The 24,940-nt window shown below is 42.5% G+C and overlaps 1 protein-coding gene across 1 annotated transcript; it reads left to right on the top strand.

The window, feature by feature from the left end:
• The first annotated feature begins 343 nt into the window (after positions 1-343).
• Positions 344-22,526, top strand: LOC122184611 (merlin-like). The gene is made up of 18 exons (XM_042879705.1): positions 344-850; positions 5,126-5,245; positions 6,604-6,729; positions 7,081-7,203; positions 11,410-11,493; positions 12,013-12,081; positions 12,301-12,383; positions 13,383-13,458; positions 13,907-14,044; positions 15,764-15,838; positions 16,691-16,804; positions 17,239-17,361; positions 17,775-17,992; positions 18,176-18,278; positions 19,021-19,148; positions 19,717-19,867; positions 20,276-20,485; positions 21,436-22,526. Exons 2-18 carry the CDS (start codon positions 5,156-5,158, stop codon positions 21,469-21,471), a joined length of 1,947 nt encoding a protein of 648 aa, XP_042735639.1. The 5' UTR covers positions 344-850; positions 5,126-5,155; the 3' UTR covers positions 21,472-22,526.
• Positions 22,527-24,940: the final 2,414 nt, after the last annotated feature.

Here is a 24,940-nt window from a genome sequence, read left to right as displayed (position 1 = left end):
CGCAATGCGAGGCCATTGTCTCCTGTCGTTTTGCTGTTACCTGGGAGCAGAGGCTGATCCCACAACATTTCTCAAAGGTGGGGATTTTCCACCTCAATAAGTGAACCACCTGAATTGAGACCTGGATGGTTGTTATCGGTTATGCCACTGTGTTAGAAATTCAGCTTAAATCCGTAAAATCAGTGGTTAATAAACACCCATTCTACAAACGTAACACTGGAAAAAGTTTGGCTGTGCCCTTATTTTGAGGCAATGTGCTCCTGGCAGCTCCTTGCCTACACGCAGGCTTTCTATTTTTTCCCCGTTCTTTTAAGTCTTTATCAGCTGCATTTGGGCTACTGCCCACTTCCCAGGCTTTGTTGTGCCATCCTCTGTCACCACTGGCAGAGGGCAGTGAACACGGCTGCTTTGTATGGCTGCAGGCTCTGAAATCACTGGATCCATTGCTGTCCAGGGAGTCATTTGGGAGTTTATTATAGTTCTTACAGTTGAGGCTCCTGGGCTGCTCCTGCTGGAGTGCCTTATTGCTTGGATTACAGCGGAGCAGGGAGGAGTTTTGCTGGCACAGGCAGGAAATGGTTAAGAGCCCTTCGTATCACCTGGGAAAGCGATTCTTTGATTTTTCAGAGGGCGCTAACATGCTGCACTCCGTGGGAAACAAAGGGAAGGAGATCAGCTACAACAGTTGGTCCTGGATTTTATTTTCAGCGGCAGCGTGCGAGAGCTGGATATTGATTTCTGAGAAATAAGAGATTCTGGGTTAAATATTCTTTTCTTCACTCAAAAAATGATCTGTGAAGTGGATCTGATTCCAACTGGTGCCTTGAGATAACTTCTTTCTGATTGAGAGGTAAGAACAATACTCACAGCACTGACCCATTTTAAAATAGGGAATTCTTAAGCTGTTCCATGGGCAGTGCAAGGAATGCACTCAGGAGTAAACAGCCGTAACAAGCCCACAACACTTTCCGTTTTCCTTTATGGTGTGTGTGCTCCGTTTGCTTGCATTCATTTCTGAGCTTAAGAACTAGGAGAACCCCAGTGAACAGGGCAACGCGCAACCGAGAGCTGCAGTAAATGCTTCAGCAATGACAGCAGAGTTTATCTGTGTTAATGTACTTTTGCACTTGATGCATCTTATGTCAGTTTCTCTTAAAATGCTTCCTGAGCCTTGTTTCTTTATACTGCATTGCACTCACAAAGGTTTTTGTTTCTCTGTATGGGCTTTGCTAGCAAAAGGTACAGCTGCTGCCCTGTTCATTTGCTGGACCCAGAAGGACGAACTGCTTCTGGGGATGAAACACTGGGATCCTACAGTTTCCATTAATTCTTAGCCTGTATACAGAAGGACTAACGGCTCCCCTTAAAAAGCAATACTGACTTCTTGTGTGTGCCCCAAAAGCATCTGTTTTCACTGAAGTTTGACTTACTACAACGTGTATACTTTAGGCAATCACTGAGAGCAAGTGCCATGTGAAGGGAAATACCCAATGGAGAGCCCTGTAGACTCTCCTTGTAAATTCAGAACTGAAAGGGAATAGTACTCTCACTCCTGGCAAGGTTAATTGCAGCATGTTCATTGATGTATTTCTTACTGTTTCAGTAACGCACGCAATTTGAGGATTTATTGAGCTTTTGGGGAATACTGGTTTCATTTGCTTTGTTTCTGCTTTCAGTGAATACAGGCAGTACTGGCTGATGCAGGGGTTATTTCCCATTTTGATAAGCTGTGTAGTACAGTGGTGTAACCCTGCAGCCTGCGAGTGCTGTGCTGCAGATAAGCATCAGTCACTGCAAGAGTGGCTGTGCCAGTTATTCTGGCTATTGCTCACTGTTCCCAATTTCCTTCCCCCACGCTTTACACAGGCACTGATTTCTTCCTGTGAAGAAAAGGGGGACTATAACCCAGTTAGAGTTGGTGGATGTCACCCCGACATGAAGAAAGGCAGCACTGGGACAATTTTCTTCCTGCAAATCATATTCCTCATCATTGTGTTCCTGTTCCTCTCATCAAGCAAAGCTTTTTATCATAGGTAGCTTCCATAGGAAGCTGTGGACTTTCAGTTTCAGAACTGTCTGTTCCCAGATTCTGCCTGGACAGGAAACATTGACTTTTGGGCAACCCTATTACCCAACATTAACCCCTATTGGATTAATATTGCATTTGGGAAGCTACACCATGCTCTGCTCAATCCCATTTTGTTGCTCTGGATCTCAGGGTTGGGTGCCCCTGGCAGCAGTTGAAACAAATCACTACAGCTCAGTGACAAAAATAAAGTCTTGAAAGAAATTATGCACAATTCACACTTACAAGCTGTGATAGTTAGCAAATACCTGGAGATGGTTGCACTTCAACAAAAGACCACAAACCCAGATCGCCCTATTTGGCATGATTTCTCTTATACAAAAGTTCTTCTAAAATCCTGACTGTTAAGTGTTTTTGCTTATGTTGGCAGTATCTGATGTTCACTTGCACTATTTAGTGTGAAAATCTCTTCTATTTCTTTAGCAGAACCATCAATTAAAATGCAGTTTACATATCTTGGGAAAATTCGATATTCAAAAATGTTTTTTCACTGAGTCAGAATGTACTTTTCCATGGAATAAAAACTCTGGAAAGGAAAGAAAGAAAAAAAGAAAAGCTGTTGGAAACACTGAACAAATTATATTGTCATTTCAACCAGGTTATATAAGAAAGAACGAACTTCAAAGTGAAGGGCTCTGGTGTTTTTTTTTTTGTCGTATTTTGAGAAAATAAGTGCATTCTTCTGAAGCAGTTCAATTCTATCTGTTCAGCATTTTCCATATGGAGCTCTTTGAGAATGTTCTGTACTGGCCTGAACTCCGAGTTCCTATTTCACTAAATTGGCTGTTTTACCTTACGTGCTAGAAATGAGTTATGAAGTTTCTTCTCTTTTTGTCTCCAGCCTTTGGGGTTTCTTCTTGGGTGAAAAGAAGAAGGGTTTGTGTCCAATATTCCATACTGTTTTGCAGTTCTACTGTGTTAACTGCTATTCCAATGGTGAAAATATTTGCATTAATCCTTTGGTTTTGAGGAAAACCAGACAAGAAAGGGCTTTGGAGTGGAACAGGTTAAAACCGCTGTGCTATTAGCTCTGCTGCAGCTTGCAGATTAGAGATCAAGTACTTGCTGGAGTAGTTACTGATGGTTTGGATGCTTCCACATGACGCCCTCCCTGTCAGTATTACTGCGGTCACATTACACCATACTCCTACAGTGATTTTGTGGTTTTAAAACATTCCTCTCCCTTTAATTGAAAGGACCTTCATGTGCCAAGCAGAAGGACCTGAGCTCTGCTTAGCAGCACACACTGAGATGTTGCTGGAATTATAGAGGAACTGCGCTCCGAGTTGAGATTTGTTTTGCTCTCCTTGAAAGAAGCATTCCCCCAGGAGACAAGAGCTTACCCTGAGAATAAGGATTTGGTATTTTCCTGGATATCCTTCATAGGATGAGATAGGGGTTGGAGCTTCATGATCCTTGAGGTCCTTTCCAACCCAAGCCTATGATAGGATCATGGAATCACAGAGGTCGGAAAAGACCTCCAAGATCAGCCAGTCCAGCCCTCCCCTGCATGCCGATCCCTAAAGCACAGCATCTTGTTCTGATGCATTTTGGTGTGAATCATCCTCTTCTAGCACTGTTGGCACCTTGCAGCAATTAATTAAGCCTATTATTCCTCATCCTAACCACTGTGGTCACAAAGAACAGACACAATCCTGCCTCATGACATTTGTCCCTTCTCTGTACTAACCAGTACTTTCCATTTTACTACAGATTATTTTCTAGCCCTCAAATCTCTACTTTGGGATCTCTCCCCAGTTATCCCATTATCTTTCTTGAACTGTGTTGCCCCAGACTGGACAGAAGACTTCAGCAGAAACTGTAACAGCCCCAGCTGGAGGGAGAGAACTCCCAAATTGATCTCAGTGGTGTCAGCAAGATGAGTTTCCTCCGGAGCTTCTCTTCTCCACTCTGAGTTGTCCCCAGTTCTTGCTCTCAATACTGGCAGACATCTGTTTGCTTTGCTACCTGAGTTATCCATTCTGTCCCTGCAAGTCAAAAAGAAAAGCTTCTATATCCAGTTTACCTCCTATCTAGCTATTTTTGGACAAAGGGCATGTGCAAAGTAAGTGGAAAACGCTCAATGTGTTTGCAAGCCAATTTATAGCTCTGCAAAAGAAAAGGAAGGGACAAGGTATTTTATAAAATATTGGAGGGCACCAATGCAGCTTCTCAGTATAAACCTAAGCCTTTATTTTGGAATTGCTTAAGGACAGATTGGAAGTCTGACATGCTAGAATAGCCTTACACTGTAGGAAACCAGTAATGCCTCAGTCTCTTCCTGGCCCATATAATTCACAGGTACTAACTGGGTTGTGCGAGTCTGAGCTGTTAATTTTATAAAGCTTTTCTTTTTTTAAAGAAAAAAAAGATGAAAATTTTACAGGCTGACTTCTTGTGCTCACATACAACCGCCTGAGGATTGCACAGTGCTGATTCCCAATATCATTTAACCCCAACTTTCAGCATTTGGTTTGCCTGGTATCCACAAACCCCTCGTGGCAATGGAAATTGCACGTTGCTTTTTATTTTTTTTTTATGGTATGTAGTCAATTGCATTTAGAATGTAAAATTTATGAAAGGATATTGTATAGGCTGCTTCAAAATTGAATTAATTTCACTTCAGAAGAAAAACTGCTGGAAAAATATTGTTCTAAATAGCTTTCATCGTTGTGCATTTGTATGGCCAAGAGAAATTGGTAAATTCAGCTTAATTTCACTGCGTATATTTATTCCTGGTATTTGTATAATTTCAGGGATTTAAGATCTCGTAATGTGATGGAATTCAGTAGGTTGGTTGCCCAGGGAGTCATAAGTGATGGAAAAGCATTGAGTTGCATTTGATACAGTAAGGTTTTGCTGTATGCTGTGGCTCTATTTACAAGCAAAGCTTCCACTGAAGCATTTAATGTGAAGGCATAGTGGTACATACAGCAAAGACCTTTGCTGAGGAAGACTTTTCTCACCCTCCTTTACCAATCTAGCCGCGAAAACGTTACTGGAATTCCTAGCCCCTAATGCAGCAGTGTTTGGTTGCAGGTGTGGCTGTCCTTGTAAACTGAAAAAAATATGTCTATCCGAGGCCTGAAGAAGAAACAACCAAAGACTTTTAAAGTCAAGATTATAACGGTGGACGCTGAGATGGAGTTCAGCTGCGAGGTAAGAGTCCCCATGAGAAACTCTTCTAATCTCATTTTCAGCTGGGAGGAATTGTTTGTCCCAACTCAAACTAAGGTGCTTCTATTCATTGTGGTTCTCCAGTCAGTCGGGCAGCAGAAAGCACCACTGTAGAACAACATGGAAGAATCCAAAAGCAGCAAATGTTCAGTTGATGGATGAGTTGGGCTGCATCAGATTCATTAATAAGATTAATTCCTAATATCCAACAAAAGTGAAAAATGTGCAAGTATTTAAAGAAGGGCTGTTAGAAAACTGATGTCTATTGGATCTGGCAATTCTAATGAGTTGAATGCCTTGTGGGGCATTTAGCATTTAGTTTATTGGGTCACTCAGACAAAGCACATAAATCACAGGCAGTGTGTTTCTGTGAATTATGGATGCAGAATACTTGCAGACAGAATGGTGAAAATAAAGAATTTGGAAATCTTGGTTCAGAGCTCAGAGTCCTTGTTAACAAATCCAGCTTGATATATTCCTTCCTTTGCTCTCTTTCCTTTCTCTCCGAGTACTCCTTTCTTTTTGGGTTGATTCCCTGCTTTCCATCCAAATAGTGCCCAAAAGTTTATTTTTTTGCCATTAAGTTTAGTGACCGATGATGCGATGAGACAAAATCATCTTTTAATATGTGGCCAGATAGAAGAAACAGATGTGCAGGCTCTTCAATGAAAAGTGAGATACTGTGATTAAATGTCCCAAAGTACACACACAAAGTTTGTTTTCTGTGTAGCTGGGCAGTAAATTACTCTCATTCTGCATCTCCTCTATTAAGTTGCCTTTTTTCTTTTAATACCAGATTAAAAAACAATCCTGGCTAAACTATGCATTAAGTCCTACCCCTAGAAGACAAGTTCCTGCTCATTTATGTCAGAGAAGCATAAAGGCTTGGCTCGTTGCCACTGAAATAGCTGAGGTGTCTGAAAGATAGATTTGCTCTGATTGTTTGGCATTTCTGCTCTGTGCCCCTTTGATTTCCCCTGACCTACTCTCCAGACTCTCTCATTTGTCTAAAATGTAGAGTAAGATTTTTACAAATATTAATAAAACTTCACCACGTCCTCAGAGATCAGCAGTACAACCCTCATTCCCTCTGCTCATAAAGTACCCGATGCTGTGATTAAATGACTGCAGCTTTGAGCACTTGGAGGAAAGGAAGTAGAGCATTACAGCTATCGTGCCTTTGCTGTAGGCAGTTTTAGGTGTGTTTCATCAGAAAGCTAAAGGTGTGATAACATTTCTTGGGAGAAAAAAACAAATAATAACCTGGTTTGCCTGCCTAAAAGACAGCAAGATCATTCAAGATAGATCTATTTTGCTTAACTTTCCTTTTTCTCTTCCAGATGAAGTGGAAGGGGAAGGATTTGTTTGACCTGGTGTGCCGAGCACTTGGCTTAAGGGAGACTTGGTTCTTTGGCTTGCAGTACACAATGAAGGGAATGTGCACCTGGTTAAAGATGGACAAAAAGGTATACAAAACAGGAATGGTAACCTAGCCATCTTCTGCTCTTGAAGGACTTCTTTGTCTTTTTTTTTCCTAAAGGAACAGGTTAAGCGACAACCCATAATTCTGGATGATATACAGCTTTAGGACTGAATCTCATAGTGTTAATCAGTCTATTTGTACACAGTTTGGTCTGAAGTGTCACCCACCAATCACCACCACATGCCCTTACTGTTAATGCATTACTTCGTTGCCTGCCCTTCTGAACTATGAACAGGTCGCATTAGCCACATTACAGACCAAAATCAGAAACCAGATAATGTTATTCTGAAATGTCTCTGTGCTATTTTCACTGCTATTTTTTATCTTTAAACAGGTTTTAGATCAAGAAATCCCTAAAGAAGACCCCATTAGCTTTCATTTTTTGGCTAAATTCTACCCAGAGAAGGTAGAAGAGGAGCTGTTACAGGAAATTACCCAGCATTTGTTCTTTCTTCAGGTCAGGAATGTTTTTAAACCTTGAAATCCTTCTATGTTCATCCTAGTCCCTTTGTATTTGATTTTGTTGGCTGCTCTTAATCTCAGAATGACTCTGCTGGTTTCATTTGTATCACTGTCCCTGTAAATACCTCATTTTCATGAAATACAAACACCCCTCCTAGACACTATGGTTTCACATTCTGGTAAGCTGAGTGTTTGACTTTTGCAAGGGTTTTGTTCTCATAATGGCTTCTTACTGTTTGTGCTAGAGAATGGGAGTTAAATTACAGGGACCTGCAGTTTTGTGTAAACAACTTTTCACACTGTAATAGGATGGAAAGTACCACAATAATAGTAGGGTAGCAAAGTCTTTGGCTACTGCAAATGAGAACAAATCCAAATACAGCAGCCACAGATACAGAAATGAAGGAAAAGAACTGCTTACCTTTAAAATCCCTTAGATATGCAAGAATCTCCACCAAGAGCACCTCACCAACCCTTAAATGAGATCTGGGAAGGGGTGGATCTTGGCTCCATGCCTTTTAGTCACTCAGGTACATGGCTTGCACCTGAGCCCCCCTGAGTTGGCTCTGCCTTCACACCAGGTGCTCAATAACTGGTTCAGCAACTTTGGTGCCAATTCCACATCTGGAAGACTTCAGACTTGTTTTAACTTCTAGTAGTCTTTATTAAAAATAGGAAACGGTTCATTCTAGGCTGGACTGCCTGGAGGACTTTGTTTTTGAAGCTAATGGAGAGAAGGCTGCAAAACCAAACATTTTGGAGATGCTTATTCTGTACACTGATAAGGTTTCAGATGGGAATAAATAAATTAATTAAATAAAAACAGATCAGTTATGTAAATTAGTTATGTAAATTAATGACCACAGATTTTTTACCAGACTTCCTACGCTTACAGAGTACTGCCCCCCGTTGTCAGTCTGGGACTGAATTTCTCCAGGTTTGCCCAAAGAGCTGTGGGTTCCCCATCCCTGGAGATGCACAAGGTCTGGTTCGATGGGGTCCTGAGCATCCTGATCTGCTGGGGGGCAACGAGCCCATGACTGGGGTTGGGACTTGATGGGCTTTAGGATCCCTTCCAACTCAAGCCATTCTGTGTTAAGGTGTATCCCCTAACTGGTCAGTGGTGATTTAGTATCAGGTGAAACCCTCCTTTTTATCGGCTTTAAGAGTTGTTTTGAGGCCTGCATCAACTGGGCTCCTCTGGCTGCAGCTAATGTTGGATGAAGAGAGTCTCGAAAGCTTGTCATAGTCCTCCTAGATCTGCTTAAGTCTTAAGTAACCATTTCCTAACCTAGTTCTTTCACAACAAGAAGATCTAGAAAAGATCTGCTATTAACTGTATGAACCTATGGAGTGCCTACACAAGCAATTGTGGTGGCAGTTGTGAAGGTGAGGAAGAGGGAAGGAATAGTGATAAATAGTAAGGGACATTAAGGCTTTTTTACCTGTATCAACTGCAGATGGAACAAGACTCATGACTGCAATTTATCCCTGGAACTAAAACTCCCAAGCTCCTAAAAGCAGCCCAAGTGGTTACTGGGAGGTCTTGTTGTATGAGACTATAGAAGGCATAATCACTAGAAAACAAGAACCTCCTAACCTGTCCTTTGTAAGTACCATGGTGGGTTTTGCAAAATTAAAAAATTCCATGGAACAGAAGCCATCAGAAATAATAACAGTAACCCCATGCATGCATTGATGCTCACAGCCTTGCAGAGACAGCTTTCCTGTTTGCTACTGGCATTTCTTTTATCCCAGAAATTCAGTGTTCTATGACCTCCATAAAAAGTAGTTATCTATATAAATAAAGTAAATAAACAATTCAAAAAATAAAAATAAAGGTGCATCAGCCTAGAAGAGGGAAGCCACTGCTAAAGAGCAGTAACCTCAGTTACCTGCAGCTGTAACAGTAGGTGTACAGGCACTGAGGTTTGGATGGTCACTTGCTTTTTGCCCCAACATCTGTGCCTTCCAGCTTCTCTTCTGAATTTCCGAATTCTCTGGCTCTTGCAGCCTTCTGTGTTGCTTTGTTCTGGTATCTGTCAGCAGTATGTGTCTGTGCAAGTAGATTGGACTATGGAATAAAGTCAGTCTGCATCTGTAAATAAACAGTGTACGTACACTGGTTCCCTGAGGAGGATGTGCTAGCGAAGTGATGGGGAAATACTGTTAATCCAGGGGTTAATACAGTAATTAAAACTTCATCTAGAACCCTTAACCATTCGGGGATTTGTTTTTTAAGCCAAGTTTGGAAAGGAATGAGAGGGGCAGAACACTTTTCCTAGGCTTTTAATCCTGATTTCACTTTTCTCTCCTTGAACCTGCCTCAACTAGCAGATGTATAATTAGCAAATTCTTCTCATTCCAAAGTAGAAAAACAAGACAGGAACAAATTGAAACTTGCAAAGTTTCCTGACTGTAAGAACTTCAGATCACACCTGGATGCTAACAGGAGGACATGTACTGACATCTGGATGCCTACAGATTGCAATCCTCCTGTTTCAGATTTTGCATATTAATATAGCATAATGTCTTTTTGTCAAGGCTGTGAATAAATGTAAATCTCTAAAGCTAAGTTTTCTTTAACAGTTGGATAATTTGCTCCTTTTGCAAGGAGGTTGTATTTATAGAATTGATTAAAACCAACAACAAAACGGCCCAAAACCAAACCAAAGACCTCCAGACGGTTGCAGGGTATTTGTCTCAAGTCGTTCTCAATTCTGAAATGTATTATTTGCACCATGGAATATGAATGCTGGAGCTTTCCAATTTGGAAGAGAAGTGTTTTCATTCTTTCCATTTTAACAGCTTTGAAAGAATTTTCCCTCTGCTATAACTCAGGTTCATATACTGTGCTTACCAGAGACTGAATATAAAGAAAAACTTTCTTGATGGTTCATTTCAGTTCACGGTACCTCCAGTTCCTAAATGTGTCTGTAAAGGCAACTCGGTGCTATCTCGAGTAATTTTTCTTCTTTAGAAATGTATAAGACTGCGCATTATGCAAAATTTTCTTATCTTTGTGCTTGTTAATGGGCCAAGGATGTTATATCTGAGAGGCGGATTTGCGAAGATTAATTTCTTCTTCCTCCTTTGGGTTTCCAGGTAGAATTACCCGATGGATTTAAAATCAAGCAACCTTGTATGAACTGTTACCTCTGATTATGCTGGCACCATAGATTACTTACACAAAAAGAAAGCTAACAGACTCTCTACCGCTTATACTGCTTTTATTTATAAGCCCTGTGTGTATGTTGTGCATAGACCGCTGTAATTGAATAAATCTAATGTGCAGTGAGGCAGTTTTGCCTTTATGGGGTGTCCTTTATTCCGTCCTGCTGGGAAGCTTGGAAAGATCCTCCTAATGCTTTTCAGTATAATGCATCCGTTGCCACTCAAAATGCAGCTGGACACAGCCCTTAGCTGTGACACAGTCCCATTTGGTTGGACCTGCCTGGGCCAGGTGACGTCCAGAGGTCCCTTCTGACCTAAAACTTGGATATTTTTTGCGTTGCGAAGGTGCTTTTTGTGTGTTTTGTAGCAAAGCTGCTCTTTTGTGCTTATGATTATGCAGCCCTTTGATGCTCTTTTAGATGGCAAGTCAAATCACTATTTGGTATAGCACATTTAGTAGGATGGTTTTTAATATCTGAGTAGCTTCTGTATCATTGCTCAGTGCTGAAGGTAAAATCGTTACAGCTTCATTCTGGGTAATGAGTTGGTAATAAAAGGGAGCATGAGAAAGGTCCACAGTTCTACCTGTATGGAGAATCTAAAGCAAAAAGCTTAATGACATGAGACCTAAAATATCCTCCACCCATTTATGAGAAAGGCTTTTTCCTCTCACTCTAAATTGAGCAATGTGATTGAAAATATAACAGTTCATAGAATCATTGAATATCCTGAGTTGGAAGGGCCTCCCTGCATTAATGTGGGAGATAGCCCACTGCATTGCTGTGAACTTGGAATTAAGACATTCAACTTCCTAAAGGTCTTAAATATGTGTGTATATATATCTATATATAATGTAATGCTAAGGTTTCCTATGTTTCTGACTGTCACTTTATTGTTGCTGTTAACTTGTAATGGTGGTAACTGGTGCCAATTTACAGTCTGGGCATGTCTGACTTCATGTCAGCCTGACGTAAGCCCTGACTTTGAGCTGCTTCTTTAACTTGCTCCTATTTTTTCCCCAATTTAGGTTAAGAAACAGATACTGGATGAGGAAATCTATTGTTCTCCAGAGGCAACAGTTTTACTGGCTTCTTATGCTGTTCAAGCCAAGGTTTGTGCATAGCAGTGCTCATATTTTAGCCAAACACATAGAGTGTGATACGTAAAATACTCAAGTGCTAAACTTTGCTGCTAAATTGGGTCATGCTGGGAGGCACAACTGCTGCTGGGAAAAAAAGCATTAGATGCCATTAGATTACCATTACAACGGTTTGGAGAAGAAATTAGTTTGCTGTTTTATGCTATGCTTTCATAGTTTTCTGGGATTTCTTTGCATCTAGCATTTTAATATAATTTTTCTCCCAGTTGGAGTTATCCCCTGTTATAAAAATGTCCATGGATTCAGAGGTGCTGCGCAGTGGCAGGGCAGTATTCTTTAGCATCTTTCAGAGCATGGTTACCTTTGTGCCACCATGAGCCCATGGTTCAGATGAGGGGAGCCTGTTTTCTTGTCCTCACACTGTATGGGACAACCAAACCAAACTTTGTGTCATCAAACTGCAGCCATCAAGTTCTTCAGCATTCTGTACCTAACAAACTGAAGTCTCTTTTTTCTTTTCCCTTGGCACAGTATGGTGACTACGACCCAAACTTTCACGAGCCAGGCTTTCTTGCCCATGATGAACTTCTACCCAAAAGGGTAAGTCTGTATTATGTATAGAACCAAACTCTGCATCTCCCCTTTGCTGCGGAGCAGGTGCAGCTTTGGGTCTGAGTAGAGCAATAGGAACTGATTGTTTGCCTTGCATGTGGTGAAATGGCTGAGCTGTGAACTCACTGCTGCATTCACAGCGCCTGGGAGAGGCAGCACACGTATTTGTGTCTTCAAATGAAATCTGCCTCCTTCCTTCCTCCGTAGGTCCTCAGGCAGTATCAGCTGACAGCAGAGATGTGGGAAGAAAAGATTACTGCTTGGTATGCTGAGCATAGGGGTATTGCCAGGTATGAAATAATTTCATTTTTTGCAAGTCCTGTATCAATCAGTAACCACTTCTTTGCGGCCTTCAGTGAAATTTGGTGTTTGTAAATGAGCAAAGAGATACAGGGTTGCAGGCTATGCTGCTAGGAGCTTTGCTTCTTAAGAAAGGGGAAAAAAATCCATTCCCCCAGAGTAGAAGTATCATTGCACATGGGGCACCATGTGCTTGTAAACTGGACTAGCTTTGAAGTTGAGAGCTTTCGCAGAGCTTCACAACCTAAGAATCTAAAATCTGATGTATTTTATACCCTGTAAAATAAATAATAACAATGATAAAAATAATGGTTCAAAAAGCTGTCAGCGTACTTAGGAGGATACCACAGCACCACGGGCATCGAGCCGTAGTTTCAGGACTGAATTTTGGTGCTACTCCATGTGGATGTTCAGCTGCTTCTAACACATTCAGAGTACCTGGAAATTCAATTAAACATGAGGTGGGAGCTGCTGGCACCACAGCCAGCCTGTCCTGTGATTTCAGTTCAGTTTTTTGTTGGCTCTCCTACATTAGCACTATCTTTCCTGAATATTTTCCTCAAGACTTGATGCCTCCATTTGGAGGGAGAACAACAGTGAGTGGAGAGGCTTAGCTCCTTTGGACTCAGCCCAAAGCACTGTTTAGAATTTCTCAACCAGCTTTGCTTCCCAAAGGGAATATAAAGAAAATAGTGGTAGAGGATGTCTCCAAGAAGTGATGATGCTGGAGTGGCAAAATTAACCCACAAGGATAAGACTGGACTTGAATTTTAGTAAAGATCGCACTATATGTGACTCAGATCAAAATAGATACAGCTTTGTCTTCTTTAGAGATGGTGTTTTTATTTTCCCTTTTCTGTTGAGAGTAAGACAGTGAAATTAAAGAAAGTACAAAGGTCTAGAATGGCTGTTCTTTTTGAAGCGGGAAATACACTGTCAGTTAGGACAGAGAGATTGGACACAAGTGTAATCATCACCTTATTCTCTAGGGATGAAGCTGAGATGAACTACCTGAAAATTGCCCAAGACTTGGAAATGTATGGTGTCAATTATTTTCCCATTGCTGTAAGTGCTGTATTTGAGCAGTTTGCAATTGCTGCAGGTGATGGTAGTGCTGTTCTAAAATCCTTCAGGCAGTCTGGAGCTGGCATTCCTGAGTTCTGCTGTTCTCTGCTGTATGGAGGCTCTGTAGCGACTGTCCTCTTTTGGTTTGCTTTGGTTTGCTTGCCTGCTGATAGAATAGGTGGATACAACAGCAAAGGTTCTGCTCTGTGATTGCACTAAGTTCTTGAATGGCTCTGGGTATGTAATGGGAAGAAGGAGAAATAAATGAGAAGTTTGAGCTGCTTTATTCAATTGGATTTGTTGGCTAAAAGTGGCAGCATTCATCGTCTGTATTGTAGAAACAGTCATTTCATAAAAATAAATATGGGTGTATTAGAAAAGCGTGGCTCGTGTCTGTGGTTGTTAATGTCACCAGAAGGAGTGCTTATTAATATCTGTTGTTTTTCAGCAAAATAAAAACCATACCGATCTCCTGCTTGGAGTTGATGCCAAAGGTATTCATATCTACAGCATTAATAACAGGTTCTCTCCAAATAAATCGTTTGAGTGGAGTGCTATCAGAAACATTTCCTATAGTGAGAAGGAGGTAGGCTGGATCTGATGTATTATTCTTTTAATATGGGCGAGGGTGTGGACTGGGATTCTTGGAACAGGCTGAAAGCAGTCTCTGTTTAAATAATTTGGGGGAGGGGGAAAATCCTAGGGAGCTTTGTTACGAAAACTAACTTGTCCTTCTGATGTGCTGCGTAATCTTGGCTCCCCTAAGAGCCCAGGGCTGCTCTCAGCTCTCCAGAGAGAGCCCACTTTTCTGGTTCCTTCCCTGCTGCTTGTCCTTTGCAAAACAAGTTGGTCTCCATAAAAGATAGATATTATGAACATCAACCGTGGCTGAGTTCAGTTATCTCAGCAGGGATTAGATGATCCATAAAGACTTAATGCCATTTTTGCATGCTGAAGTTATCCCTGCAAATGAGGTCTGAAGCACACTGGCAAGCGGAGGCATGCAGGGAGATGTACACGTTTCTCTGCCTGAATTTTTCCAGTTTATCAGTGCATGGTTTCAGCCTTCAGCACTGCCCTTCCAATCCAATTCCACTGAGATTTCGGAGCCCATCTTCTACTTGTAGAAAGCACGGTGGGAAATGGGTGAAATTTGGAGTTCTTTCAAACCGTGTGGCTACATGGAAGGCTGTAATCAGAAAAACAAAACCCGAAAATCACATCAGCACCAGCATACCTGGAATTTGTCAGCCAAAGGACAACATGGTCTTTTCCTTTCTTTCTTTGGGCCTCCTGAAAAACAAAACAACTCAAAAAACAGGATGAGATCTGCTGCCTGGACTGACACGTGCATACAACAGGCAGGGCAGCCTACAGGAGGGCTCTATCTCTGAAGAATTTCATTTCCTTGACTTTAAATTTCCCCTCTGGTCTGTGAATAACTTCCTATTGTTGGAGAATTGGGCAGCCCTCTATTAAAGCTCTGCTTTATTTGTTCACAGCCTTGCTCCTTGCGAGGCAGAGCACTCCATCAGTTGTTACCTGCAGGCTGAAATGAGCTGTAGTACGTTAAGATCTTGGTGACTCAGAGGGCTTGAAATTATACGCTGCATTGCAAATGAATTACAGGAATAGAGTGCTAACTCATGAGTCACAGAGAGAAGGATCTTAAAGAATGGGGCTGTTTTTTATTATGCAGCCAAACCCAGCGCAGCATGTAAAGTAAAACAGTGCATACTGACCTGGCGGGATGAAAACCTTTTATCTCTTCTGGAAACAGCCTGGGAGATAGCAGTGAAAATGTGAGAAGGCAGGAGCTCTAGTAGTGCTATCTCATGGTCAGAAGAACAAATCCTTCAGGCCTTTGTGATATGCTTCGTTTGCACCTGAAATGGTTTGGGATTCAGATTGGGGTTTGACAACTGCCTTGCTTTACACCTAGAAGTCAGATTCCTAGCAATGCATTCTGTTTTTCCTGTTAGCCAGTGTGTGTTCCAGTGTTCTCAGTACAGTTTGCAAGGCACAGGTGGTACTATTATGAAAAATATCATCCAAACTGGCATCAGATGTGGCTCTGTGGGAGGCTTTATCTTCCAAAATGGCCTGTATAAAGAGAGCAGCCCTGGTTCTGATTCTTGTGAGCAAAGCACTTGGAATCACTCTCCCTGTGTTTGTGGCATAAATCGCTGCTTCCTTGGAGAGAAATGGAGATGGGCAAAAGTTTGCATAAGTATTAATAGCTTCAGCTTTGTTTTTCCTCCTTTTCACTGCTTCCTCTCATTTTTTTCCCCTTCTATCTGAACAGTTAACCATTAAACCTCTTGACAAAAAAGCAGAAGTCTTCAAGTTCTTTTCCTCTCAGCTCAAGGTAAACAAATTGGTAAGTGTCCTGTTTTCCTCCTCTAAAACTGGGCTGGCAGTACTGAGCTGTAAACCTGTGCAGAGGCCAGGGAGCATTGAGTTTCAGCACATGTTTTCCATAGGATTCTTTTCTCTGGGAAGGCAGGGTGTGTATGGTTGTCTTCTCTCCGTGTTGGCAGAGGAGATGTTGGGTGAAAAGTGAGATGCAAAGGAAGGCCCAAATTGCAAAGGGAAATGCAGGTACAGGAAGGGGAGGTGTAGTACATGTAGCGCTGAGGGATGTTGTTAGTGGGCATGGTGGGGAGGGAGTGATGGTTGGACTTGATGATCTTAGAGGTCTTTTCCAACCTTTATGGTTTTATGAAAGGGGCAAATCCACTGCGGCATCAGCCTATCTGACTCCTGGTGGGTACTTAATTGACTTCTGTGTCTGTATTTCTGAGAGAAGCAACAAGGAGAGGGTCCTAATCAGCTGGTTCATTCTGTCATCCCTGGCTGCTTCCTAGCACAGCCAGAGTGGCTGGACCATTTCTCACTGAGCTTGTGGAGGGGCCACCACAGGTGACCGTTCCCACACAACTATCTCTTGGCCTGGACCCACTGCCTGTTCTTTTTCAGGAAACTGAAACCAGACAGCGATGAGGGATGGAAAGAGAGCCCCTCAAGCTGTTATGAACTTTTCTAAACTATTACAAATCTGGGTATCAGCCTGCCCTGGATGTCACTTTCTTTGGAAGGGAAGCAACAGCCAGCTCTTGTGCTGGAGTGAGAAATGTCAGTTTCTGACCTGTCATGCTGCTGTGGGGTTCTTTTTCCCTCTGGATGGGGTACAGTTACGACACAATCACATCTTCTTTTCTTTTTGATCCAGATTCTGCAGTTGTGCATTGGAAACCACGACCTATTTATGAGGAGAAGAAAAGTGGATTCAATAGAAATTCAGCAAATGAAAGCACAAGCCAGGGAAGAAAAGGCCAGAAAAAAGGTACATTTTCTGCTCCTCTGTTACTGAAAATGCTGATTATTATTCCAGCTGGTGCCCTTGCTGTCCATACATTGCATCAATATGTGTGTAGGAGGTGAAAAAACACAGAAGAATTAAGTGTGGGAACAGCTCTGTGTGTGTATGCAGCATCTGAAGATGTAAGTGATGTTTGTGAAACCAAATAGGTGATCAGAAAGATTTGGGGACACAGCAGATCGATCCAAGCATTCTCCCAGCAGTCTGCAATAACTGGTGTTACCAGTTAGTGGAGTTCATTTCTGCTGAAAGTGTAAGTAGCTTCAGCACGGCATCCCTGCTGAATGTCAGCTCACCAGCTTGAGAGCAGTCCGTCCTCCGTTAGATTCGTTTCTTATGCTGCCTCAGCCCCAGATGCGACTGCTGCAAACCCACAAATGTGGTATTTCTCTTTCCAGATGGAGAATCAAAGGCTGGCCAGAGAGAAGCAGCTCCGAGAAGAAGCTGAGCGAGCCAAAGAAGAGCTGGAAAGGCGACTTTTCCAGCTGGAAGACGAAGCCAGGCAAGCCAATGAGGCCCTGGTGAGTAGCACGCCAGCTGAATATTCCTGTGCTTGAAGGGCTTTCTTGGTTTGGGAGCTCTTTTCTTTTCTAGAAGTTGTGGCTTACACAAAGCTGGAGAGTTCCTGAAGTAAGTAACGTTGTGGTGCATGTTGCATTTGGCATTGACAGCTGGAGGGATCAACTTCTGTCAGTTTTTGGTTGATGTCTCTGTCCATCTCAGAACAACAGTCTCTTTGCTGTTAGAGATGAGAGGCAGGACAGAAGAGATTCTAGAGCAGTGGAGTAATACCAAACCCTTCAACTGTTTTTACTTCAAGCATTAACATTTTTATCCCTTGACCTGTTGACAAAAACATCTTCTTCCTGATTGACTTCAAGGATGAAATTGAAGATGCTAGGCAAGGTAACTACAACAAATTGTTTCCTCTTAGCTTCGATCCCAGGAAGCTGCAGAGCTGCTGGCTGAGAAAGCTCAGATTGCAGAAGAAGAGGCGAAACTGCTGGCCCAGAATGCTGCAGAAGCAGAGCAAGAGCGACAGAGGTTGGAGATAACAGCTCTGAAAACCAAGGAGGAAAAACGGCTGATGGAGCAAAAGATGCGGGAGGCAGAATTGATAGCAGTGAAGCTGGTGAAGGAGTCTGACCGGAGGTTAGGTTTGCTTGAGCTGGGATTGTGTGGCCCCTCCTGAGTTGCTTAAATGGAGAGAATGCTATTTTAGTCAAATCAGGAATGTGGGGGTGAGAGCAGGGAGGGACCTTTCCCAAGGTCTGTTGTGCTCTGTCTCTATACTGAAAATCACCAACGATTCATGTCAGAATACTCGTTTTGCAGAGCCAAGGAAGCGGAGCATCTGAAACAAGATCTGCATGAAGCCAGAGAGGCTGAACGGAAAGCAAAGCAAAAACTCTTTGACATAACCAGGCTCAATTATCCTGTAAGTTTCTGTTCTGGGCACCACTTCATCTTGGGAGATAATCAGATATTGATTGCGTGTTTGTAGCCTCACCAAAGTAGGTTGTGTCACGTTCCATCTAGCTGTGGGACAAACACCTACAGGACCAGTTGCTGATTGAACACAGTGTAGCTGCAATTGAAGTTAAATTTGTTCAGTGCATTGAGCCTGGAAGTTAAAGATGAGACAAATATTAAAAAGCAAAACCACCACCACCAAAAACTGAACCAACCAGAACCAATTATTAACAACCAGGTGTTGTTTGTAACTGGGGAGCAGAGGTGGTCTTGCCTGCATTCATGCCTGATGCTGACTCTGTGCCGTCTCAGTCAGGCAGTATGTTGTGAAGGTGGTTGTACTGAACCAGCTGTGTTGTCCTGACACGTGAAATGCACGTGGGTGTCTTCAGACAAAGCAAGAAGGTAATGCTAGGGCTGTGTGCCCCAGTTGCTCTTCTGCTTCACTCTTGCTGAGAATGAATTTCCATTTTAGCTAGAAATAAGGAACACTGCAGTCCAGATATTTCTCTGCATTTGGATCAGGCTTGTGGACTGTGGCAGTCCATCTGGGGCCACTCAGGTAGATGGAAAGGACTTCAGGAACATTTGTTTCTCATAATCTATGGTACCTCATGGAACGCCTCAGCATGGCACTCTTGAAGAAGCTGGTGAGAAATCCAAAGTCGATCACATCTTACCAACAGCGCTTGTTTTGGCTCTTTCAGCACATGGTCAAGTACCCACACTACTTTGCAACTGACACCAGAGATGCCAACTTTGACAAAGGGTCCATCAAGCTGGATTTGAAGGACATCGACCTCAAGAGACTGTCCTTCGAGATAGAGCGAGAGAGGTATCACTATGCTTGTGGTGTAAATAAAGAAGAATATATTAACTGTGGAAAGTACAGAAAAGAAAAATTCTTTGGGAATCAACAGGTCATATCCTTAACACCTCAGGACAGTCTTCTTGTTGTAGGTATGACTGGAGGTCTTTTACTGAACTGGTGCAGGTTATGTGTGTGTTAGACTTGCTGTTTTATACACAGAAAGAGTTTCATGGTGGCATCAAACCATGACAGGTCCAGAACCCTCTTGTCTTAAAGACTATTATGTCAAGCACAAAGTTGTTTGTTTGCAAATTAGAGGACAGAAGTTTCCCTCTAGTGTTAGAGTGTGGTATTGGTTTGATTCACAGCCTTTTCCTCCTGGTCTAGAGGGAAATTCTTGGTTAGAAAGTGAATACTGAGGGGTTGAAGTGAACTTCCTTCTCACTGGAGCAGAGAAGTGAGGCTGACATGTAACAGACTTAATTTTGCCTATATATGTATAGGCAAAATTATGCTAAGATCTCCTCTCCTTATCTCATTATTGAGCTTTGTTGTGCTAGTAAGCTTTTTGTCTCTGCTGTGTGGACTACAGGCTAGATTACTTAGAAAAGAGCAAAAAATTTGAAGATCGACTGAAAGAACTGAAGTCTGAAATTCATGCTTTGAAACTAGAAGAAAAGCAGTCTGGGCTTTACTCTCACTGGAATGAAGTATTGGGATCCTTGGATCGCTCCTTAGGAAATGTATGTAACCTAAATTCCTGCCACTTCTTTAAGCATAGTGTGGTCTCTCGTGGTTTGCATCACGTTCTCATTCATGTGCTTTGTGGTTGCTATTAATCTATTGTAAAAGTTGTGGCTTTCTTTTTATTCAAGCAGCAAAGAACTAAACTCAGATTTTGGTCAGAAATTTCTTGTTATATACACACTCTTCCCAAACCAGGGCAAGGATAAGGGCTGTCTTTGCTTTTCCATGTTGTTCCATATATAATAAAAGTGACCCTGAGTAAATTGTTTCAGAGAGAAGGGAGGATGGAAAAACTGAGGGAGGATGACCTATATTCTCTGGCAATGCATTTCATGTTCTTTTTGGCTTAATAAATGTTGATGTAGAGAGGGCATTACATTTCCACGTGCTCTTTTCTTTTAAAGATCCCATCGTGGATGAAAACCTTTGAAACTGGTGATGCATCAGATGTAAATCTTCATAGGCCTTTCCCTGCTTACTCGTTAAATCCTACAAGCAGCTGGCCTTGTACCAACAAAATCCAACACACAGTGCCAGTGCAGAAGTCATCTCTTCAAACCAATTCCTTGATTGCAAACAGTGTGGGCACAGGAACCAGAAAACAGATTGTAAAGGTAAGCAGATAAGTAAATTCCTGAATATTGATCAGAGGTTTAGAGTTCAGGGTAGTAAAGTGTGGTTGGCTTTATAGAATCATAGAATTGCTCAGGTTGGAAAACACCTTCAAGATCATCAAGTCTAACCACAAACAGTTCCACAGATGGGGCTGTTTTATCCAACTCTCTGCCCCTCAAACAACAGGTCACAAAGCATGGCTGTTCCACAAGTGTGGAGCGCCTTCATTGAAGCACCACTCTGTAACTTCAAGGCCACCTGTTTTTTCTCCCTTGTGATCAAAGCTGGAATACAAAACTTTAAGTCTTGGTAAATGAAAGCGATGCCCGTAGCAGTAGAATTTGTTAAACTTTATTTATATCAGCTAGGCTTGGAAATGAGGATGTGCTCTGAGAGAATTTAGAACAAGAATCCTATAGAAATAATGAATTTGGTCTTACAGAATAAAGTCAACCCATTTTTCTTCTTGCTTGGAGTGAAGAATAGATGCAGTGTGTTCAAGAAGAACTGTAGGAATGCACAGTCCTGTGCAACTGGAAATAAGTCAGCTTTCTCCCGGCAGTGAAATATTGGGAGTAAAGAAACCCTGATGTTTTTTAGTAAACAAAACTGGGGGTTTTCAGGATCAATTAGAGGTTGTAGCATATAACCTTCAAGGTCTGAACCTTTGGGGTTGTGTGCTTAAAACTAGAAGGAAAACAGTTCAGTGTAGCAACAACTGAGAAAGCTGTTCTTTCTATTGCAAATAACAAATGTTTTAAGACTAACCTGACCCCATGCAAGGCTAAGGCAAATAGATCTGTTTCAAGAGGGAAGATAAAGCCATCACAAGGCACCTTGTAGAAGACTCTGGTCAGATGAAAAGGAGAAATTGGACCAAGGCAAAGTAGGTTTTGTTTCAGTAGGAGTTCAGAGCAGAACTAATTTTTCCCATTTGCTTTGCATGTAGGTTCAGCAGCATGACTCAGATGTGATCTACATTTGAAGAGCCTCGTTTCCTTACCAGACTGGTGGAACCTGATGGCATCTGTTTGGCTGCCACAAAATGCACCCACGTGAGAACGCTGGTGCAGCTCTGTCTCCTGACAGCCATCAGCACAGAGATGTGGTTCAATAGGTAGCAGTGCCATTTGGCTTCCAAGCAGGTCGCATGAGCTGGGAGCACTAAAACTGCCAGTGTAAAATGGCTCATGGCTTTGGGTACAGTGGTAACCATACACCCAAAGGAGCACTGTTTACTTTTTAATGCACTTTTGAAAAAACACTTTATACTTCTAAGCCTTCCTCCCCTAGGTAATTCTACACGCTGACTTACCAAGATGGTTCATTTTGTGTAGAAGGGATGCTAGGTGTTTGGGAGACGTTTGGGATGAGAAGGAAAATTGTCCATCAGCTTGGTGTTCACCTACACAATAGATTAATTCTGGTTTGGGTCCTGTCCATGGGACACGACTCTTACAGAACTACTCAACCTTGTAGTGTTTGCCTGCCAAATATTTTCCTTTTCCTCCTCAAATGTTTCTCTGTTCACTTAATTGATTTTCATTTCTCTGTGAGAAATCTCAGTGTGTAATTCCAGATGTAGAATTGGACATCTTCAAATACCTCTAGTTCCTGGGGGAATCCCATTGTTTGGAATGCAAAGCTTCTGTTCTCTCTACGTTTCCAACTAGATCGAGCACTTTCTGTTGCTTGCCGCTTCAGCAAACTTAGCATACATTAACTTGTTTCCCAGTTCTGTGTGACACAGCTTCCAAATGAGACAAAGACAAAAGATGTTAGTGATGTCTGCTAAAGTTGGACTTGCTTCTGATGGAGAGGTGCATGCAGCAAAATGTCTGCCTTATTAGGAAAACCTGCTCATATTTTCTCATTTTGTTTGTGTGTCTGTTTCACCAATAAATCTTCAGTCTGAGGACTTTGGGGAAGCAGGCGATACGCAGCTGTAGCTAACATAGTAGCACAGTTGAGCATGTGAGACATGGTGTAAGAAATAGATGCTAATGGTAAATATCTAGTTCCAAAAGCTAAGACTAAAGAAAATACATGAAATAAAAAGCTTCAATTTTCACTTGCTTGTAACAGCTTTGAACTGAGTGGTGTGTCAATATTGCAACAGCATTAACAAGGCAACTTGCAAGAACAAACATGCAAATCCCCTCTGTATACATCTACAACAAGCTGAGCACAGTGGGGGATAGCATCCGTAGCCAGCTCTCTGCTCAGACTTCTAACAGTCGTGACAGTTACATGGCAGGATACACGTAACTGCTATCTGCAACCCTGTCCTGCTGTCTTTTCTCCTAGCCTTAAGAGTGGCTGCTGCTGCTGCTGGAAGGAGGAGGGAAGAGTGGTGGGAAGCTTAGAGTGGTTTGAGTTGGAAAGGCCCTTAAAGGCCATCTGGTCCCATTCCCTGCAGTGCACAGGGACACCCACAGCTCCGTCAGTGCTCAGAGCCCCTCCAACTTGACCCTGGAGGTCTGCAGGGATGGGGCCCCATCACACCCCTGGGCAAGGCCTCACTGCCCTTTCTGTAAACAACTTCGTCCTTGTATCCAGTCTAAATCTCTTCATGGCTCTGATACTTTTACAGGTTATTGCATACATAATTTCTGATTTTCCCCAGATTTGGTTTGGGGAAAAGCCTTCTACATGAGATGGAGAAGACACAAGAGGCGGACGCAGATGCTATGAAAATCCCAATGTTGGGCTGGTGGCATTGGCCAGAAATGGACAGTGATGAGATAGGAAACAGTCTTAGTGGAAAAAAATAAAAAGCAGTTCTAGACTTGTCTTTCTGAGCTCTGGAATGGGGAGAGGAACGGATGAAGAGTGCTGGGACTTCCCTGTCCTTCAGTTTCCTCTTTTATGTCCTGATGTAAATAACAAAGCTTATACCCTTATCCTTCCTTTCTCTGTTATATTTGAGCTGCTTCATGGGATGAGGCAGGAGGGAAGTGAAATGCTCCACAGCCATGTTTTATTCGTTTCTTTGGACTCAACTGGTAAAAATCCTGTGTGCCACAATGCAAGGGAGGACGGAGTCCCACTGCTGCCAGATTGAAAGGAAGACTATCTGCACAAGTTGTTCTCAGCCTGTGGGCTTAGAGGTATTCTTTCTGTGCATTGCTCTTCTACAGCACCATGTACCTGTGCAGATGTTTGAAAGGTGATTAACAAAACGGCAAGAAATTATTGCAGAAAACTAGGTGAATGTAGATATACTGATCTGTTGCTGGGAAGGCACTGCAAAGAGAAGTTTGCTTAAAACCTGAGTAGATACTTGAGTGATTATACTTGATTATCGGTGCTGCTGATGCTCATGCTCACTAGCAGCGTTGGCTGCTTCATCAAACAATGACAGCTGTGTTGAGAGCATGGGGTTTTCCTTCATTTGGAGAAAATGAGAAGTGTGAGCCCTGAATTCCCCCAAAGCAAAGTGGAGAACAAAGATACGCTGTTCTAATCAGTCACTGCAAAATTTGTCATCCATAAGACCGAGGCGTTCGTCGGGTGATGCTGCCAGCAGCTTTAAATGACTGGGGCTGGAGACAGAGTTGATTGTGGTGATGGTCCGTGGACCTGCAGGCAGCAGATGGTGCTAAAGTGCAGCCTGTTCAGATGTGCTCCTCATCAGCTTGGAACAACCAGGAGGCCCTACATTACTGTCTGACAGTGTCTGCCAATTTCTACATTCCCACATCAACCTGTGCTTGCTGTTGTTCTCTTCCTGGAGTTTAACCTGTCATAATTTTTGATTGGAATTCAAAATGCGTAAGTGCTGTAGTCTGAGGAGCGATTATTACATGCACAGCTTAGTCCCGTGGGTATGAGCCAGCTCCCAGTGATGCAGAAATATCCTCTAATAGTCCTGACACGTAATTGTGTCAGAAGTTGTAGAAGCTGTGGGTGCCCCGTCCCTGGAGGAGACCAAGGGTGGGCTGGAGGGGCTCTGGCTGCTGAGGGTTGGAACCAGATGGTCTTCAAGGTCCCTTCCAACCCAAGTCATTCTATGACTCCATGATTGTCATCATCTAACTTTGAAAACGGCCTTCTGAGTGGATCTCTAAATGGATTTCTGAAGGTGAAAATGGATCTTCTGAGTGAGCCACAAGTTTGTGGGACCCCACAGATCCTGTGCTGCTTGATATTTTCATTAGTGCTCTTTGAAACAAGTACAGGCCTGTTAAATTTGCAGAGCATGGAAACGTCATGAGTGATCTAAAGAGGGCCTGAGAACAGTATACAAATACATAAAGGACTACCAAGGAGGGGCTGTACGATGGAGGGGGACAAACTCATGAGCAGGGTCTGTTGTGATAGGACAAGGGGAAATAGCTTCAAATGAACAGAAGGGAGATTTAGACTGGATATTAGAAAGAAGTTGTTTCCAGTAAGGAAGGTGAGGCACTGCACAGGCTGCCCAGAGAGGAGTGGTGCCCATCCCTGCAGAC

Source organism: Lagopus leucura, unplaced genomic scaffold (assembly GCF_019238085.1).
Source record: "Lagopus leucura isolate 7727_CA_CO unplaced genomic scaffold, USGS_WTPT01 Super-Scaffold_100024, whole genome shotgun sequence".
Taxonomy (NCBI): domain Eukaryota; kingdom Metazoa; phylum Chordata; class Aves; order Galliformes; family Phasianidae; genus Lagopus; species Lagopus leucura.
The sequence above is the reverse complement of the archived record's forward strand: the minus strand, read 5'-3'. Positions and strand labels throughout refer to the sequence as shown.

Excerpts from the sequence above, each read along its gene's own strand:
- LOC122184611 (XM_042879705.1), top strand. The coding sequence starts at position 5,156 with ATGTCTATCCGAGGCCTGAAGAAGAAACAACCAAAGACTTTTAAAGTC. Across the intron at positions 11,494-12,012 it reads CTTATGCTGTTCAAGCCAAG|TATGGTGACTACGACCCAAA; the intron begins GTTTGTGCATAG and ends CCCTTGGCACAG. Across the intron at positions 13,459-13,906 it reads TCAATTATTTTCCCATTGCT|CAAAATAAAAACCATACCGA; the intron begins GTAAGTGCTGTA and ends GTTGTTTTTCAG.